Source organism: Meles meles, chromosome 19 (assembly GCF_922984935.1).
Source record: "Meles meles chromosome 19, mMelMel3.1 paternal haplotype, whole genome shotgun sequence".
NCBI lineage: Eukaryota > Metazoa > Chordata > Mammalia > Carnivora > Mustelidae > Meles > Meles meles.
In genome coordinates, this window is record NC_060084.1 from 48,842,046 (window position 1) to 48,860,832 (window position 18,787).

General features: G+C 52.1%; 1 protein-coding gene across 1 annotated transcript; it reads right to left on the minus strand.

The window, feature by feature from the left end:
• Positions 1 to 302: 302 nt before the first annotated feature.
• Positions 303 to 9,493, minus strand: CKM (creatine kinase, M-type). Its single transcript, XM_045987657.1, has 8 exons — positions 9,349 to 9,493; positions 7,324 to 7,534; positions 6,286 to 6,440; positions 5,749 to 5,881; positions 2,798 to 2,969; positions 1,824 to 1,947; positions 1,322 to 1,511; positions 303 to 813 (listed from the first exon to the last, which is right to left on the minus strand). Exons 2-8 carry the CDS (start codon positions 7,514 to 7,516, stop codon positions 635 to 637), a joined length of 1,146 nt encoding a protein of 381 aa, XP_045843613.1. The 5' UTR covers positions 7,517 to 7,534; positions 9,349 to 9,493; the 3' UTR covers positions 303 to 634.
• Between the last annotated feature and the right edge of the window lie 9,294 nt (positions 9,494 to 18,787).

Here is an 18,787-nt window from a genome sequence, read left to right on the forward strand (position 1 = left end):
AAATTCAAGTCTCAGACGTTTGGTTTGGCTTAACGTTTCTCCCCCGTGGGCACCCTGTGTTTGAGATCTGAGTATGCGTGATGGGGAGCTGAGGTTGGGAGGGGGCCGCACGACTCTGGGTCTCAGATTTCCTCATAGGACCGTATCGGTTTTGAATTAGACTGTTCACTAACTTTGCCTCATTTTAGAGATGGGATAAAACGGGACTGACTGGGGAGGGCAAGCCCCTTCGAGGTCGCGCAGCGGCCAACGGCAAACGTCCCTCCTCCTGCTGCTCAGTAACTCTCGCACAAAAATTAGGGCCACCATTGCTTTTATTTGTTGCTTTGGGTGTAGAAAAAGCAGGAGCTCCAGATGTGTCGGCGAGCCCTCCGTCACCCAGAGCTCCTGGTGGTGGGCGGAGCTCTGGGAAACGGAGAGGAAGGTGTGAGGAGGTTCCTCATTGGCCAGAACTCAGAGGCTGAAGCCCCTTCGTTGGAACTCCGGTTGGAAATGGAATTCCGAGATGGTTGGATAGAGCCCCCAGGTGGCCGAACCCCTCTAAGTGGAGCTCGGGGCGGGGGGCGGACCCCCGACAGGCGGAGTCCTCCCTTTGGCTGGGGCTCCAGCAGTCGGCGGCGAGCGGGCCAGACGCCTATTTCTGGGCGGGGATCATGTCGTCGATGGACTGGCCCTTCTCCAGCTTCTTCTCCATCTCCACCATGAGCTTCACACCGTCCACCACCAGCTGCACCTGTTCCACTTCGGACGAGCCCAGCCGATCCGCGTTGGATATGTCGAACACTGAGCCCACAGCAGCTGTGTCCACACCGCCTGCAGGAGCAGAAGGCAGGGGCATTAGCAGGGAGCAGAGGTGCCGGAGTGGGGCCCAGGATGCGGCCCCCGTGCCAGCGGAGACGGCCGCACGTACTGGGTGCCGGTTACTGTGTAACCGGTTACGTGTATTGAGTCTCCCAAATGTCCATTCGTGGGCTCACGTCTCCGGCTAATTTAGATACCTCTCCCCTCAAACCATCCAACATGAAAATATAGCCCTGAGGCTAAGAGCGATTTCTGGAGCCCGGCCGCCTGGGGTTGAACCCTGACCGTCCTCTCCTTTACACATGGGAAACCGAGGGTCCTAGGGGGCAGGGGACATACACAATGTCATGACGTCCTATCGATTCCTATGAGACAAAGCGTGTTGACGCCCATTTACAGAGGAAGAAACTGAGGCCCACGGAGGGGTAGCCCTGGTCCCCCGAGAACCCCGGTGGATGCCCCGCCTCCCCTTCCGCACGGCCCGCCCCCGACGCCGCGGCGCGCCGAGGCAGAGCCGCACCTGTGCCGCGCTTCTGCAGGCGCAGACGGGTGAGGATCTCCTCGAACTTGGGGTGCTTGCTCAGGTGCGCCAGCTTGACATGCACGCCTCCACGCAGCCCGGTGCCCAGGTTGGACGGGCAGGTGAGCACGTAGCCCAGGTGCTCGTTCCACATGAAGGGGTGGCCGGCTTTCTTGAAGATCTCCTCAATCTGAGGTAAGGGGAGAGGACTGGGGTCAGCGCCAGGGGCACCCCCAAATACACCGGCAACCGAGACGGGGTTGGGAGGAAGACGGGGTGAGGACGCGGGTAGGAGGTGGGGTTGGGAAGTCGCCAGCGCTGAGCTTCTGAAGGGAAGGGCCGGACCACCCAGGTGGCAAGATGCCGAGGGGGCTGGGCTTGAGGACGCTTCGGAGGCGGGTTCTTGGGGGCGGGGCTTGTGCATAGGGTGGAGCCTTGGGAAGCGGGCGGGGCGTTCAAGGTCGGGGCGTCCCAGGTCCGCCGCGAGGGGCAGGCTGCCCACCTTCTGCAGCCCCACGCAGAAGCGGCGGAAAACCTCCTTCATGTTGCCCCCTTTCTCCATGGAGATGACTCGGAGGTGGTCCTCCTCGTTCACCCACACCAGGAAGCTCTTGTTGTCATTGTGCCTAGTGTGGGGCAAGAAGAGGCCAGGGCATCAGCTCCGCGTGGCCACCCCAACTCCCGGCCTCTCGAAAACACCCCCACGGCTAGGAGGCAGCGGGCCGGAGGAGTTTCGGATGGTGGCACCCGTTCCTCAAAGTCGCAGAAGCTTTAGCCCCGTAGACCCGAACGTCATCGGATCTGAGGAATCGCCAATCTAGGATCAAAGGTTTTTAGGGTCTTAAGGCTGAACAGCATTAAATTACAGACACTTAGAATCTCAGAATCTTTGAAGAACAGAAGCTGGGAGTCCGAATTGACAAATCTTGGAAATCCTACATCTGGTCTCAGGGACCAACCTTGCCTTCACCTTGTGACATGTCAGAAACAGAGGCTTAGAGCCATAAAACATTTAGATCTGGAAATGTCTGAAACCACGGAATCACAGAACCTGGAATTAGTGGAATCCGAGAACCTAAAAATACTCAAAATCTTGGAACCTTAAAATCATCCCATCTGTATATCTTGGAACTCAGACTCTCCAAATCATCTGAGACCTAAGTTTTCAAAAAACCTTTGAAAATCTTTCGCTATCAGAATTCGGGATTCAAAGGTTCATAGAAAGTAACTACAAGCAACCGTAAAAGATAAAACTAATAGCCAATGTTGGGCACTTACCATATCCCAGACACCGTTTTCATTACTGCTCTCCATTTTACAGATGGGGAAACCAGGGCAGAGAAATGTTAAAATAATGTGCCCAAGGTCACACAGGGGTGGAAGGCAAGGTCACTTTTCTGGGGATGCCTGGAAACATCGTCGTTTTTATGGTGTTGGCTTTGGCAGAGGAATGGGAGGCTGGCGGAGGGACCTCACCAGATGCCACGGGCGTCGGGCCAGTCCCGGGCCATGCCAGAGGCCAGCAGCAGTGGGGACACCGGCTTGTCGAACAGGAAGTGATCGTCAATGAGTTGCTGCTGCTCCTGCTCGGTCATGCTCTTCAGAGGGTAGTACTTCCCCTTGAACTCGCCTGTCAAGCTGTTGAGGGCTGAGGGGGGGCCACACAAGGGAGTGGTCAGCAGCCTGCCCACCACGGCCTGGGCGCAGAGGCCGGGGCTTGGTCCTGTGGATGTGCTAATGGCATCTGAACACTAGGGCGAAACCCAGATTTTACATAGATTCTCCCCTTCCTTGACCTTCACGTCCCATCCACCTGTGACCAACCGTGTGCTGAAGCCCCTCCAGTTGGCCAACAAGATGGACAGTCAACATGTTAGGAATTTGGAGAGCCATCCGTAAAAATTATTATAAAATAGCATATGTCGGGGCGTCTGGTTGGCTCAGTGGGTTAAAACCTCTGCCTTTGGCTCAGGTCATGATCCCAGAGTTCTAGGATTGAGCCTCGCCTCAGACTCTCTGCTCTGTGGGGAACCTGCTTCCTCCTCTCTCTCAGCCTGCCTCTCTGCCTACTTGTGATCTCTGTCTGTCAAATAAATAAAATCTAAAAAAAAATTGTTATTATAAAAAATAGCATATGTAGTATTTTTATATATTCATATATAGAATAAATATTATATATATATTTATATACATATTAGACACTTCAATATAGTGTATTATATAATGCTATATATCACATACTTTATACTATATTATATTGTTAAAAATAATTTATCTAGAAGCGCCTGGGTGGCTCAGTTGGTTAAGCGACTGCCTTCAGCTCAGGTGGTGATCGTGGAGTCCTGGGATCGAGTCCCACATCAGGCTCCCTGCTCGGCAGAGAGTCTGCTTCTCCCTCTGACCCTCCTCACTCTCATGCTCTCTCGCTCTCTCTCCCTCTCATTCTCTCTCTCTAATAAAAAACTAAAATCTTAAAAAAATAATAATTTATCTAAGGGCACTTGGCTGCCTCAGTTGGTAGAACACACAAACCTTGATGTCATGATGTTGGACATGGAGCCTACTTAAAAAATGAGAATAATAATTTATATAAACTTCCAGTTAAATAAATTATATTTTAAAACAAGTAATAAGGAGCATCTGAGTGGCTCAGTCAGTTAAGCATCTGACTCTTGATTTCAGCTCAGGTCATGATCTCAGGGTTGTGAGATCAAGCCCTGCATCGGGCTCTGTGCTGGGCGTGAAGCCTGCTTAAGATTTTCTCTCCCAGGGCGTCTGGGTGGCTTGGTGAATTAAAGCCTCTGTCTTTGGCTCAGGTCATGGTCCTGGGGTCCGGGGATCAAGCCCCACATTGGGCTCTCTGCTTAGCAGGGAGCCTGCTTCCCCCTCTCTCTCTGCCTGCCTCTCTGCCTACTTGTGATCTCTGTCTGTCAAATAAATAAATAAAATCTTTTAAAAAAAAAAAAAGATTTTCTCTCCCTCTGCCTCCCCCTAAAAATAAATAAATAAACAAATAAATAAGTTTTTTTTAAAAACCCACAGGTAGTAAATATTCAAAATGGTCACTTCCTAATTATTTTATTGCATCTTTATTATCTACATTCTTGAAGATTTTTCATCCTTATCTGATGATGGGGATCCCATGTACCGAGGTGCATCTCTTCCCATCTCTCTATGACATCATGTTCATAGCTTAAATTTGGTCATGGTAGGAGAATTTACACCTTGGAAACTGGCAATCAGTGCAAATTGGGGCTGTTTTTTTTTTTGTTTAGTTGGTTGGGGGGGGTTTGTTTGTTTTTGTCTTTGTTTTGTGAGCTTTGTTAACAAAACAAAATGTTTTGTTAAACATTTAGTAGAACAAGACCCTTGAAAGGCCTAATGATTCTACCACTCAAACCTACCCGTTCTTTCTCTACATCCCACTGCCTACCCTTTACCCCAGAACCCAGACCACTGTGGTTGCCCCCTTATGGTCTCTCTGCTCCTACCTCTGCCCACAGTCTGTTCCCCACTCAACAGCCAGAGGACTCCATGAACTTCTGTGGACTTACTCTTCTCACCATCCTCCCAAGGCTCCCATCTCCCTCAGAGTCAAAGCCAAAGCCCTCCAGACGGCCCACAAGGCTCTGCACAGCCTGGCCACCCATATCCCTCTGACCACATCTCCTCCCTTGGTCCACTCAGCTTCAGCCACACTTTCCCACCTCAGGGCCTTTGCACTTGCCACTCCACCTGCCTGGAATTCTTCAGGTTCCTTCTTGTCAATCAGGTCTCAACCCCTCCTTTCTTTCTTTCTTTTTTTTTAAATTTAATTTATTTATTTGAGAGAATGAGAGAGAGAGAGCACGAGAGGAACGCAGGTCAGAGGGAGAAGCAGACTCCTTGCTGAGCAGGGAGCCCTATGCAGGACTCAATCCTGGGACTCCAGGATCATGACCTGAGCCAAAGGCAGTCGATTAACCAACTGAGCCGCCCAGGCATCCCTCAACCCCTCCTTTCTAGGAGAGCTCCTCCCAGTCATGCCGAGATGCACCTTTGTTTTTTAGCTACATGGCATGTTGGAATTCATCATTCTTTTGTTGGTTTCTGTGTTTCTTCTTATCTCCCCACCAGGCTGACAGCTCTGTGAAAGCTGTGACCTTGTCCATCTTATTCATCACGGGAGCCCCAGCTCCCTACTCAGGACCATAACAACCGTAGATGTTTGCTGGCTGGCTGGCTGAGGGGTGGAGGTCAGGACCCCGGTACCACTGAGGGTCTGCCTGGATGTGCGCAGGGTGCCTTGTCAGCGCCCCCTGGCTTCCACTAGGGGTAATGCTGCCGACCATCACTCATCCAGCACCCATGACTTACCAAGCTCTTTCCATGGAGGAGCAGAGCCAGAGCTGGGTGGCCCCAAGGGTGGGCGAGGTGGGGGTTCTCACCTTCCACGGAGAGTTTCTCCACTGCCCGGCGCTCGCCCCGGGAGCAGTGGGGAGGCAGGGTGTAGCCCTTGATGCTGCGGCCCGTGCGGACGCGGCTGCTGAGTACATAGTTTGGGTCCAAGTCGTCTCCACCCTGGAGGGCAGGAGGGTGGTCAGGGCTGGGCATGCTCCCAGTTCTAACTCTCTGCTACTTCCTTCGGCTCCTTCTTATCCCCAGGCTTCTCCCACCGCCACCCTGGTTCTGCCTCTCCCCTCTCTGTCTCTCCCTCCATCTTTCTCCCAGCTTCTCATCTGTCCCTCTTTTGTCCCTCCATACGTCTCTTTCCCCATCTTTGTCCCTGCTTCCTGTTTCTCTTCATCTCCTTCCCTGTCTCTCCTCCCATCTGACTCTCCCTGCTCTGTCCTTGGTCTCTCTGTCTTCTGTGCCTCGCTGTCCCTCTTTCCCTCCCCTCTGTCTCTGTCTCTCTGAATGCTCCTTCCTGCTTGCGTCCTTCTCTCTCTCTCCCCTGTCCCTCCCCTGGCCTGAGGACAGCTGACCTTGAGGTTCTCATGGTTGAGGTCGGTCTTGTGCTTGTCAGTGGGTTTGTAACCCCCGTGCCGGTCTTGGATGATGGGGTCAAAGAGATCCTTGAACACCTGGTAGGACTCCTCGTCACCGGCCACACAGCCCACGGTCATGATGAAGGGGTGACCTGGGGGTTCAGGGTGAGGTCAGAGGTGCTTGTCCGCAGCAAGGAAGGCCCAGGCTCCTGGGTCCAGTGTAGACTTTGTGTGTGTGTGTGTGTGTGTGTGTGTGTGTGTGTGTGTGTGTGTGTGTGTCTTGGCAGGTTCTCATTCAAGACCTCTGGGTCAGAACTACAGAGGATGAGGGTTGGTTGGACAGAGAGGGAAGGCTGGGAGAGGTCAAGGGGATATCTGGGGTGAGGGAAAGGTGCTGGAGGCAGGGCAAAGGAGAAAGTCTTCAGGGCCCAGTTACAAAGTACCAAAGATATTACCATTTCAGAGTCCCCAAATCACAGACTCTTCCTTCACCGAAAAACTTTCAGAAACATATTAGACTATCGACTCCCACGGATAATAAGAGACTTGAAAGACCCTCGTATTCCCAGGTGGGGAAACAGAGGCCCAGAGAGAGGGGGCATCGCTCCTCAATCACACAGTGAGTTGGAGGCTAGAACCCCCTCTCAGGGTTCTGGTGTCCTTGGAGAAAGAACCGGGGCACCAATGACACCCTCTGCCAGACCCTGAGTGTGTGCTTTGTCCCTGGCACTGCTCCAAGCCCTGTAGGTGCGCTGACTCCTTTGTTTTCATGACGTGGGTGCCCATTTTTCAGATGTGGAAACCGAGGCCCCAGGGAGACAGAATGATTTCTTCACATTTTACTCGTGTGCATTTGCAAGGGGTTGGCCACGCGCTGGGGCCCGTCCTGAGCCCTTCATACGTGTAGCTTTATTTGCCCCCATCTTCCAGATGGGAAAACAGAGGCCCGGGGAGGTGGGACTGAGGCGTGGCAGGCAGCCTCCGGAGCCCCCACCCCACCTGAGTCCCTGTCCACACTCCAGCAAGGAGGCTCACCTGGGTTGTCCACACCAGTCTGGATGACATCGTCCACGGTGAAGCCGGATGGAGTCTCCTTGTCCCGCAGCTTCTTGTAGAGCTCCAGGGTCAGCACCTTGGCCATGTGGTTGTTGTGCTTGCTGAGGTCGGGGTACTCCTCCTCAGGCTTGTAGTTCAGCTTGAACTTGTTGTGGGTGTTACCGAACGGCATGGTGGTGGCGTGGGGGGCCTGGTGTGTAGGGGCGGGTTGCGGTGGGGAAGGTTAACTCGCCTCTAGCAGAGGCCAACAAAGGAGCAGAGCAAGGCTTTGGGGTCAAACCCAGTCCTGACTCAGGTGCTGTGTGACTTGGAACAAGAAGGGTCTTGTCTCTGAGCCCCTGTGACTTGACGGGGTGCATGGGGACTCCGGGTCAGATCCCAGCTCTGCCACATACAAGAAGCTGTGTGACCTTGGGGACTCAGCTTAACCTCTCGGTGCCTCAGATTACTCATGTGTACAGTGGGGGCCACAGGAGCCCTCATCTCAGGGGCTTAAAGGAGTTCGTGTACATTAAGTGCTTGGAATAGTCCTGGCACACAGTAAGCATTATTTTGCTTAGCTATTATTATGATTATCGTCGCTATTATTTTAAAGGTCTGTGTGAGGAGCTGGGGAGAAGATGGATGGTGTGGCTGAGAATGAGTGTGTGAGCAGAGAAGGGACATTTTCTCCACGAAGCTTCTGCTCACTTAGGGGATGAGGAGCAGGGCAGAAGGGAAGGCTGGGTGGCCAGACCCTCTCTTTGCTGACAACTCTCTGGCAGGTCTTAGTTGAGAAGGAAAGTCCAGCCTCCGGGGTCATCAGAGCCGAGTTCGAATCCTGCCTGTGCCAAATCTCCTGCTGTGGGACCCCAAGCTGGGTGCTCAGCCTCTCTGAGCCTCTTTTGCCTAGAAACTGAGCCTGGCCCCGGGGGTTGCCAAGAGGAGTCTTCTGGCACAGGGACGCAGCAGGCTGAGCACATGTCCTCACACGGAGCTGGGCCTTGCTACCTCGAGGGGTGGTTGCCGTGACGGTTATTATTACTTTAATTCATAAGACCCAGGAAGGAGGAGGAGGGATGCTTCAGTGGTGGTGGTGGTGGGAGTGGGAACTCACTGGCAGCTCCAGGGACAGGAAGCAGGTAGAATGGTAGAAAGGAAATTGGGGGGAAGGGTGAGCTGAAGCCTGAGGCATCACGCCTGGGCAGATGGAATTCACGAGAAGAAAGATCGTTGGAACTACTCTCCAGGGCTGGGGATTATTTATAGAGTCTGGCCGCTCCTCCTCCCCTCCCCAGCTGCTGCCCCCCCCACACCCCCCTCACATTCCTGGGGCTCCATTTGCACCAAGTCAGCAGCCTGGAGACAGGTGGGCCAGAGTGGCCGGGAGGACACGCATCAAGGCCTCCGGGCTCAAGGGCTTCCAGCCCGGAAACCCCCTTCGGGGTGTCCCACCCCCAGCCTGCAAGGGGCGCGTCCCCAGAGGGTGCTGAGGCAAGCTGGGGAGCCCCAGAGCCACACACACACTCGTCAGCCATAACCCCCCAGATCACACCATAAATAGAGTCACACACCCGCTTCCAACCCCGCGGACACACCCAGGATACCGGCAGCCATGCAGGTGCCACAGAAAGTCAGAGGCAAAGTCACAACGCCGCGTGGGAATAACTGGGGACACGCAGAATTGCAAATGCAGTGACCCCGCAGACAGATGACAGACAGACCCCTCCCACCCGGCTTCCAGCACCCAGTGTTGGGGACAAGCCATCACAAACACAGGCCCAGTCTGAAGCCCCATGTAGGGGTGACAGCTGGCAGCTGCTGAGACTCCTTTTGTCTCCAAGATTCCTCCCCATGACCTCGTGCCACAGACCAGGGGTCTCACAGGTGGAGGGGACTCCCACTCACACCCACTGACCTGCCTTCATGGAGGAGGCTGTGGGGCGGACTCCCGGGACCAGATCAGCTGCTGGCCCCATGGGGCCCCCGTCTGTACCCCACCCTGACTCCCACCCCCGGCAGTACCTGGCTGGGCTGTGCGGAAAGGGGCTGGCTGTATCCCGGAGGCGACACTGACCCAAAGGAAGGGCCCGCAGCCCCGGCCTTATATAGGGGGGCCGGGCTGTGCTACTGGTTGGGAGGGGCCGCCCCAGGGAAGGGAACCGGAGGGCAGCTGATCCTCTCACCTCCCTGCCCGGGGAACCGGGAACCGTGCCCACCCTGAACCCAGGCATGCCTCGCGCCCAGCCCCATGGCCTTGTATGGGCTACTGCAGGGGCTGAGCCCAGCCCCCTTTCCCCCATCAAGTTGATTCCCCCACCAAGTGCTGAGTCGGGCTGGCAGAGACTGCTGGCCTCCAGCCCAGGACACAAGACCCTGTAGGGGACGTCCCAGGCACGTAGAAACCACTCCACTAGGCCACCAGACCCTCCCCGGCTGGCCAGGCCTCTCTTCAGCCCCCAGTGGCCTTGACCTGGATAAACAGCAGGTCCTGAGCCCCGCCCCTGGGGAAACCTTGCAATAGTCCCACGACTGGGGAGCGCTTGGCTAAAGCCCAGGACTGAACGCAGAAGAGTCCGACCCTAGAAGCCGGTGTTTGGACGTACTTTCCTCCTTAGAAGGGAGTGGGAGGGAAACGGAGGGTTGCCGGAGCTGGAAGATTCAAACTCAAGGCCAGGGCTGGAGGTGGTGGTCGCCCTCCCCACTCCAGTTGGGCCGGGGACTGACACAGGGAGACTTCCCCGGGGTAGAGGGGGTTAGGGAGGGACTCATTCTGGAAGGGCACTTATTTTCAGAGGGCGCTTCGCTGTCGCCTTTGCGAAGACCTAGACCCGAGGTGCTGGGGCTGGTGGGGGGAGGCAGGGACAGGTGTTGCGGGGGTGGGGTCGCCACGTGTCTGGGTTAATTATAACCAGGCGTGTCGGGTGTCCCCGGCCTCGCCTCCTTACAAGGGCAGCCGCGGTCCGGGAGGCCTACCCCCGCCCGCAGCGGAAGGGGGCTGGGCGGCCGCTCAGGTCAGAGCAGAGCACCCGCCGGACTCCCGACTCGCGCACCTCCAGATCCAGGCGGAGCAGGACCTCAGGGGCTGAAGAGGGCATTCCGTGCACGCGGGGATGGGGACAGCTAGAGGAAGCCGTTTCCTCTGCCTGGGAGGCGCCGAGATTGCAGTGCAAGCCGGGAGAGTCCAGGGGGCAGGAGGAGTCCAGGGAGCGCCCAGGATTACAACCGAGAAGAGACAAGCCTTTTCCCTCTGGGGTTCCTCCCTCCTCTCGGGTCTCCCCCATTTCTGCATTTCTTCCCAGGCAGTTGGGGTCTGATGGAGGGAAAGGGGGCCCTCCCTGCCTTTCTCCAGATTCCTGGTGGGGAGGAGGTGCTTAGAAAGGGAGATCAGGGGAGATCTCTCCACCCACTGTTCCTTCCCACCAAGGTCAGAGTGGCAAAGTTCTCCTTTGTGGCTAGGGAAACTGAGCCTCAGAGAACTAAAAGGAACAACTAGAATAGAGAGGCATATATCATTTCAACAATTCTTTTTTTTTTTTTTTTTAAAGATTTTATTTATGTGAAAGAGAGCGCACTCCAGAGCACAAGCAAGGGGAGGAGCGGGGGAGGAGAGGGAGAAGCAGGTTCCTGGCTGGGCAGGGAGCCTGACTCAGGGTTGCTGCATTCCAGGACCCTGGGACAGTGACCCGAGCCAAAGGCAGAGGCTTACCCGACTGAGCCACGCAGGCGCCCCAACAAGTCTTTATTAAGCACTTATGGGGGACACAGCAGAAAACAAGACAGTTGGTCCCACGGAGGAGACAGTGGAGTGAGCACAAACACGTAAATATGTGCTGTCATGGTGGGGTCGACAGGGCTTTGACAGAAAATCAAAGAGAGTAAGGGGTGCCCCTAACCAGGCCTCTCAGGGGGAGTGAAATCTGAGCGGAGACCTGAAGGAGAGGTAAGCGCCAGCCATGTGAGGATCTGGAAGGGAAACACAGGTGCAAAGGCCCTGAGGTGGGAGTGGCTTGGCAAACCTGAGCGACAGGGAAGAAGCTGGAAGGCTGGAGCAGATGGGGGAGAGCAGAGAGTGGGAGGAAGAAGATGAGGGATAGGAGGCGACCTGTAAGATCCCAGGGACCATGAAGGAGTTTCTGTCCCACTGCAAATGGATGGGAACCCCTGAGGGCTGTGAGCAGAGGAGACAGGATCCAGCTCAGCCCACCCCCTGGAGCCCTCATAACCACTCATGGGGACATTTGACATTCCCTTTGGCCATAGAGCACAGGCAGCACTTCCTGTGTTTGGGGAGTTTCCCACCCTATGACAGTCTCCTTTAGAGAAGCCAAAAAGGACAGAAACTCAGTTTCCCAGAATCCCTTACAGCAATATTCCAGTCATTATTGACCTGGGCCCAAACACTCCAGCAGAACCTTGGGTCATGAGCTCTACTCCTTTATCTTCTTTGAGTCTCATAGAAACAGTTGGTCTCGGGGGACCAAGACCCTCATCGTGTATGTTCATTCCAACCCCCAACCCTCCAAAGCCATCCGTCTCCAAGGCCTGTTCGTCCTTCCTCCTACCCTAGCTCAAGACCTCCTCCACAATCCCCTTCTGCCCTAGTCTCGTCTCTGGTCTGACCCAGTCTGTCTCCTGCCATCTATTTCCTACCTTTCTGACCACTCCTGCTAGAACCTGCTATGGCTCCCCAGTGCCCTCAGGATAAATGAGTATTTGCTGACTAAGGAAATAACAGTAGCTTTACCCAGCTTATGCAGAAAGGGCCTTACTACCAGATATTAGGTGCTTACAAAATCATTGAAAGTGTTGAAGGAGCATGCTCTGGGCTAGATCACCAGGAACATCTCTTGCCCCCAGAACCATGGTCCCTTTGGACGGTTGGACATGCCAGAAAGAGGTTAGGATGGGTGGTGAAGGCCGCTCCAGTCCCCACCTTGACCGTTAAGTATTATGGAGCACTGCCATATATCAAGTACAATGCTAAGTGCTTTGTATATATTAACTCATTGAACACTGCCAACGATAAAGCTCAGAAAGATAAAATGACCTGCCCAAGGTCACACAGCAGGAAAGGGATGAAGTAGGACTCAAACTGGCACAGGGCTGCCAAGAGTGGGTTCAGGCTTTGAGGAAGACAATTTACAGGCCTCTCAGCAAAGTCATATTGTCATCCCAGAGTCCCTTTCAAGGTGGGTCTCCAGGCCTTGATAATTTGTACCTCCTTTCCCATGACCCCTTCATCACCTTGGCTGTCTGGCTTCAGAGCTCAAGACCTTATGTATAGTAAACAGTTTAATTCACCAGCAGTCCTCTGAGGTGGGTACTGCAAATTTTACAATTTCAGAAACTTCACTTCAGAAAAGTGAAGCCCGGGGGCGCCTGGGTGGTTCAGTGGGTTAAAGCCTCTGCCTTCGCTTGGGTCATGATCCCAGGGTCCTGGGATCGAGCCCCACGTCGGGCTCTCTGCTCAGCAGGAGGCCTGCTTCCTCCTCTCTCTCTGCCTGCCTCTGCCTGCTTGTGATCTCTGTCTGTCAAATAAATAAATAAATCTTAAAAAAGAAAAGAAAAGTGAAGCCCAGAGAGGTCAAATCACTTGTCCAAAGCCACACAGCTGGGAAATAACAGAACCAGACTGGACCACGTAGTTAGTCCCTGAGTTTGTATTCCTCATCCCTCCCCAATCCTACCTCTTCCTGCTGAAGGCCCATGTTACAGAAGATGGATGCTGAGGCTCAAAAAGGCAAGGAGTTGCCCAAGGTGACAGGCAGTGTTCTAGAATTTCAGAGTCTGTACTCTTTTCTTTTCACCTCCAAGCCCTGGTGTTACAGAGCAACCTTGCTCCCAAACCCTCCCTTTTATCCACCGCCTCCCCTGTCCCTGCCCCTCCCCTAGGCATGTGGCTGCCCCCTCCAGGAGAGACCCTGGGAGGTAGCATTCCACCCCCAGGGCCCATCACCCCAGAATGCTCTCCTCACCCAACCTCAAAATTCCTCTCCCAATCCTGGCAGTCCATGATGCCAACTCATTCAAGGAAGACAAATTATAAATCAAAGCCAGCCCCAGAACTGGAGAACCAGAGAGCTAGAGTGTTAAGGACCTGTCCACTCCTTTTTCCCCAAGAGCAAGCCCACTGCAGACCTGTAATCAACTGGATGTCACCACCCCCCCAATGGTGATGGTGATGGTGAGAAGATAGGCAAGTGATATAGTCTTTCATGACTCCCCTCCAACCTCACTCCAGTCCCTCCAAATCAATCTTTATCAACATAGCTATACATTTTCCTCTAGGTGTTGCTTTAGCTGCATCTTAATCTCTTAATGTTGGTTTTGGGTTGTTTTTCATTCAATTATTTCAAATTCATCCTTTGTTTTGAAAATATTCTACTTGGAGTGTATGGATGGTCACATTTCTTAATATTTTAGTCTCTTGGGGACACCTGGCTGGCTCAGTCAGTAAAGCATCTGATTTTTGGTTTCAGCTCAGGTCATGATCTCAGTGTTGTGAGATGGAGCCCCACATCAGGCTCTGCTGAGTGTGGAGCCTGCTTGAGATTCTCTCTCTGCCCCTCCCTGCCCAACCATATACTCTGTCTCTCTCTTAAAAAAAAAAAAAAAAAGTCTTGGGACACCTGAGTGGCTCAGTGGGTTAAGCCACTGCCTTCGGCTCAGGTCATGATCCTAGGGTCCCGGGATCAAGTCCCACATCAGGCTCCTTGCTCAGTGGGGAGCCTGTTTCTCTCTCTACCTCTGCCTGCCACTCTGCCTGCTTGTGTACTCTCTCCCTGACAAATAAATAAATAAAATCTTTTTTAAAAAGTCTTTTAAATTACTTACCTCTTTATTGAGGTATAACTTACGTATGGCAAAGTGCCCTAATCTTAAGATCAATGACCTTTTATGTATATGTACAACCGAGTAAGCAGCACCAAGACCGAACACTCCAAAAAGCTCCCTCATTCCCTCCTCTTTTCCAGTTGAACCACTATCCTGGCTTTTAACACCATAGTTGAGTGTTGCCTGTTTTTGAACTTCATATAAATATGATTGTACAAGATATCTTCTCTTTTGTTGGATTTCTTTTGCTCGACGTTCTGTCCAGACTCGTCATGTTGTCAAATGCAACAATAAGTTGTTCTTTGGTGGATTTTGTTACATAGTAGTTTGGTTATTGGTCATTTCTTTTTTTTTTAATATTTTATTTATTTATTTGACAGAGATCACAAGTAGGCAGAGAGGCAGGCAGAGAGAGAGAGAGGAGGAAGCAGGCTCCCCGTTGAGCAGAGTACGATGCGGGGCTCGATCCCAGGACCCTGAGACCATGACCTGAGCCGAAGGCGGAGGCCTTAACCCACTGAGCCACCCAGGTGCCCCTTATTGGTCATTTCTAAATAGTTTCTGATTTCTGGTGTGATTTCTTCTTTGTCTTATGATGGCTTTAAAAAAAATCTTTTTACTGGGGTGCCTGGGTGGCTCAGAGGGTTAAAGCCTCTGCCTTTGGCTCAGGTCATGGTCCCAGGGTCCTGGGATCGAGCACCACATCAGGCTCTCTGCTTGAGGGGAAGCCTGCTTTCCCTCCACCTCCCTGCCTGCCTCTCTGCCTACTTGTGATCTCTGTCTGTCGGATGAATAAATAAAATCTTTTAAAAAATATAAATAAATAAAATAAATTTTAAAAAAAGAATTAGGCTAATCTATAGATACTGCTTTGGAACAATTGCCAGGTGTCTTAGTCCATTCAGGCTGCTATAATACAGATGGGATGGCTTACAGAAAACAAATTTTTTGCTCATAGTTCTAGAGGTGAAAAGTTCCAGATCAGGGTGTCAGCCTGGTCAAGCAAAAGACTTCTTCCAGAATACTGACTTCTTGTATCCTCACATGGGAGGAGTGATGAGAGAAGTCTGTGGAGCCTTTTTATTTTTTATTTTTTTGGTAAGATTTATTTATTTTTATTTGAGAGAGAGGGAAGGGAGAGAATCCCAAATAGACCCCTCCCCCCTTGAGCAGGGAGCCTGATAAAGGGCTCAGTCTCACAACCCTAAGATCATGACCTGAGCTGAAACTAAGAGTTGGATGCTTAACCAACAGAGCCAACCAGGAAATTATATAAGACTAATGAGTCACAGGGGCACCTGGGTGGCTCAGTGGGTTAAAGCCTCTGCCTTCAGCTCAGGTCATGATCCCAGGGTCTTGGGATCAAGCCCTGCATCAGGCTCTCTGCTCAGTGGGGAGCCTGCTTCCTCCTGTCTCTCTGCCTGCCTCTCCGCCTACTTGTGATCTCTGTCTGTCAAATGAATAAATAAAATCTTTTAAAAAAAGACTAAAGAGTCACAGATCTGTACCCCTGAAATCAATAATATATGTTAATTAATTGAATTTAAATTTTAAAAATCCGGGGAAAAAAAGAGCTGGACGCTTAACCAACTGAGCCACCCAGGCTAGGTTGGGTGCTGTCTGATTCAAACTGAATTTTGCTCAAATAAACCCTTACACTGTGTTTTAAGCCTCAGTTCCTTTTTTTGTTTGTTTGTTTCACAGAGAGAGAGCACAAGCCGAGGGAGTGGCAGGCAGAGAGAGGGAAAAGCAGGGAGCTGAATGTGGGACTCGAACCCAGGACCCTGAGATCATGATTGAGCTGAAGGTAGATGCTTAATTGACTAAGCCTCCCAGGAGTCCCCTCAAGTTTCTTTTTGAACATTGTGGGGTGTGGGCCGAAGAGAGGCAGCCACACAAGGGAAGCCTTTCTCCTGCCTGAGTCAGTCCTGAAAGGAAACATTCTCAGTCTCTGAAGATCTAGGGTCGGACCTGGCAGGACCTTCGCTCTGCCATTGGCCAAAGCAAGTCACATGACCACACCTGAAGTCAAAGCCATCATTCAGCCTACCTGCCCGGGTAAGCTTCTTTTTATTTGTGTTTTTCTGAAATGGGCACTCATGCTCGTGCAAACATATACAATTCATATCCATGAAATATTTCTGGAAGGATATTGGAAACTGGTAATCATGTTTCCTTCTGGAAAGGATCAAGGAGAGACAAAGACCTACTTTTCAGTCTATAGTCTCTTGTTCTCCGTGAATATAATTTCTGATAGTTCTTAACTTTTTATAGTGAAAAGAAAGTGATGAGCTTTTAAAAAACTGTGGCCAAGAGGGGCACCCAGCTGGCTCAGTGGGTAGAACATACAACTCTTGATCTCAGGATTATTAAGTCTGAGCCCTACATTGGGTGTAAGGATTACTTAAAAATAAAATCTTAAAAAAAATCACAAAAATAAATAAAAACTATAGCTAGGAGGTGAAGAGAAAAGCCCCCAACTCATCTACCCATTTTTCTGACATAGCAAACTGAGGCCTTCAGTGATAGGATTGGGGTGCTGTTGAGTGCCTTCTTGGTGGTGGTCTTGGGCAATGGAGTTCTCCTTTGAGCCTCAGCGTCCTCATCTTTAGATGGGGCTAGTAATAATGACTACCTCAAAAAAATTAAAAACAAAAACAAAAAATAATAATGCCCACCTCAGGGGGTGGCTGTATGGATTCAGGGGCTTTGCTAATCCTTGGCTGTGTGATCTTGGACAAGTCACCTGGCCTCTCTGTGCCCTATCCGGTTGCTGTACATTCACAGAGTTAATTTACAAACCTCAGCATAGGGCCCACCCTGGGTAAGAACTCAGAACCCCCAGCCCTCATTGGTGTTGTGCAAAAGTCCTTGGCACAGGGCCAGCGGAAAGAAGTGATCACCTTAGTCAACACTTTCTCCCTTTCAGTCTTGATTCCATTTAATCTCCAACACTATGCTATGTGGGGAGTGTGATCATTCAGGGTTTATAGACTTGGAAATAGGTTCTCACAAACATTGCTTGCCGCAGGTTATATGGCAAGATCAGAATTTGAACTCAGATCTCCCTGTCTCCAGCTGGCCCCCCGCCACCCCCAAGTTTACCGGGTGCTACTCTGCTCTAAGCCTTTTACAGGGATTACTCACTAATCCCCACAACAGCCTCACAAAGTAGGTTCCCTGGAACCCGAGGCCCAGAGAAGTTTGTTGCTAGCTCAGGGGTCACACAGCCGGCAAATGATGGAGCTGGGATCTGTACCAGGCTCCAGGCTCCGCACTGCCTCTTCGTAAGCATGTGGCAGATCCAGAATTGATGTCCAGCGCCCTGAGGCCAACCCAGTGCAGTGAGGAGGGAAGGGTTTGTCTGCCCCCTTCTAACCTGTTCCCTAGAAATACCTAGTTAGAGGGCGAGTTTAGTTTTACTGGCCATTATTCAGCTGTTGGCCCAATAATTCACTCTGTGTTCGGCCGGTGCTTGGTAGCCCTGGGGACACTATGGTGCCTGAGACCGTCCCCTCCTGGGCCTTGGATTCCAATGGTGGAGGCAGACCTGACCTCAAGACAGCGATGACCCAGAGTGGGCAACGCTGAGACGTGGGAGCCCCGGAGGCTGCTGGAGCCGGGAAGGAACGTCTCATCCAGCCTTGGGGGTTGCTGAGATCTATCCTGGAGGAGGGAACATCTGCACTGAGGCTCAGAGAACAAGAGAGCAGAGGGCAGATGGGCTGGCCCTGAGGAAAGGTGCGGATCTGCGCGGTAGTCTGGGGCCCGGACCGCGGCCCAGCAGCCCCCTCTGCTGGAAGCATCCTGTAGTGCAGAGTAACGACAGGAAAAGCCCCGCGTTGAACCAGATTCTTCTATGATTTGAGAATCCTCTGAGCCCAGCTTTGGCCATCTTGTGTTTCTAAGACTTGATTCATTCGGTCAACCACTCAGCAAATACTTATTGAGCACGTACTTTGCACCAGGCTCTGTTCTAGTGCTAAAGACACAGCGCTGACAATACAGAGCCCTATCCATCCATCCTATCCCCATTTAAAGTTTTCAGAAAATAGACCCACTGAGAGGTTAAGTTCCTTGCCCAAGGCCTTCACAGCCAGTAAGGGCTGAAATCAAACCCAGAGCCCAGTTTTTAGCCACTACAATTATCTCGCCAGTAATATGATGAAACATCATAATACGACAACATTACATAAAATAATTTTAGGCCTTGAAAAGTTTTGTGAACAAGATCAAGCAGGGGAGGGGCGCCTGGGTGACTCAGTGGGCTAAGCCTCTGCCTTCGGCCTAGGTCATGGTCTCAGGGTCCTGGAATGGAGCCCTGCATCCGGCTCTCTGCTCAGCGGGGAGCCTGTTTCCCCCTCTCTTTGCCTGCCTCTCTGCCTACTTGTGATCTCTCTCTCTCTCTGTCAAATAAATAAAATCTTAAAAAAAAAAAAGATCAAGCAGGGGAATGCGGTAGTGTTTTGGTGGGACAGTGTAATTTAGGAGGGGCAGTCAAGAAGGCTTCTCGGAGGAAGCGGCCTTTACGAAACTCCCAGAGTAACGAATGGGATCTATGGGAAGAGAGGTCCAAGGGGAGGGCCCAGACAAAGGAAAGACCGGGGGGGGGGGGGGGGCAGGTGCG

Excerpts from the sequence above, each read along its gene's own strand:
- CKM (XM_045987657.1), bottom strand. The coding sequence starts at position 7,516 with ATGCCGTTCGGTAACACCCACAACAAGTTCAAGCTGAACTACAAGCCT. Across the intron at positions 5,882-6,285 it reads TCAACCATGAGAACCTCAAG|GGTGGAGACGACTTGGACCC; the intron begins GTCAGCTGTCCT and ends CCTGCCCTCCAG. Across the intron at positions 1,948-2,797 it reads CCCGACGCCCGTGGCATCTG|GCACAATGACAACAAGAGCT; the intron begins GTGAGGTCCCTC and ends GCCCCACACTAG.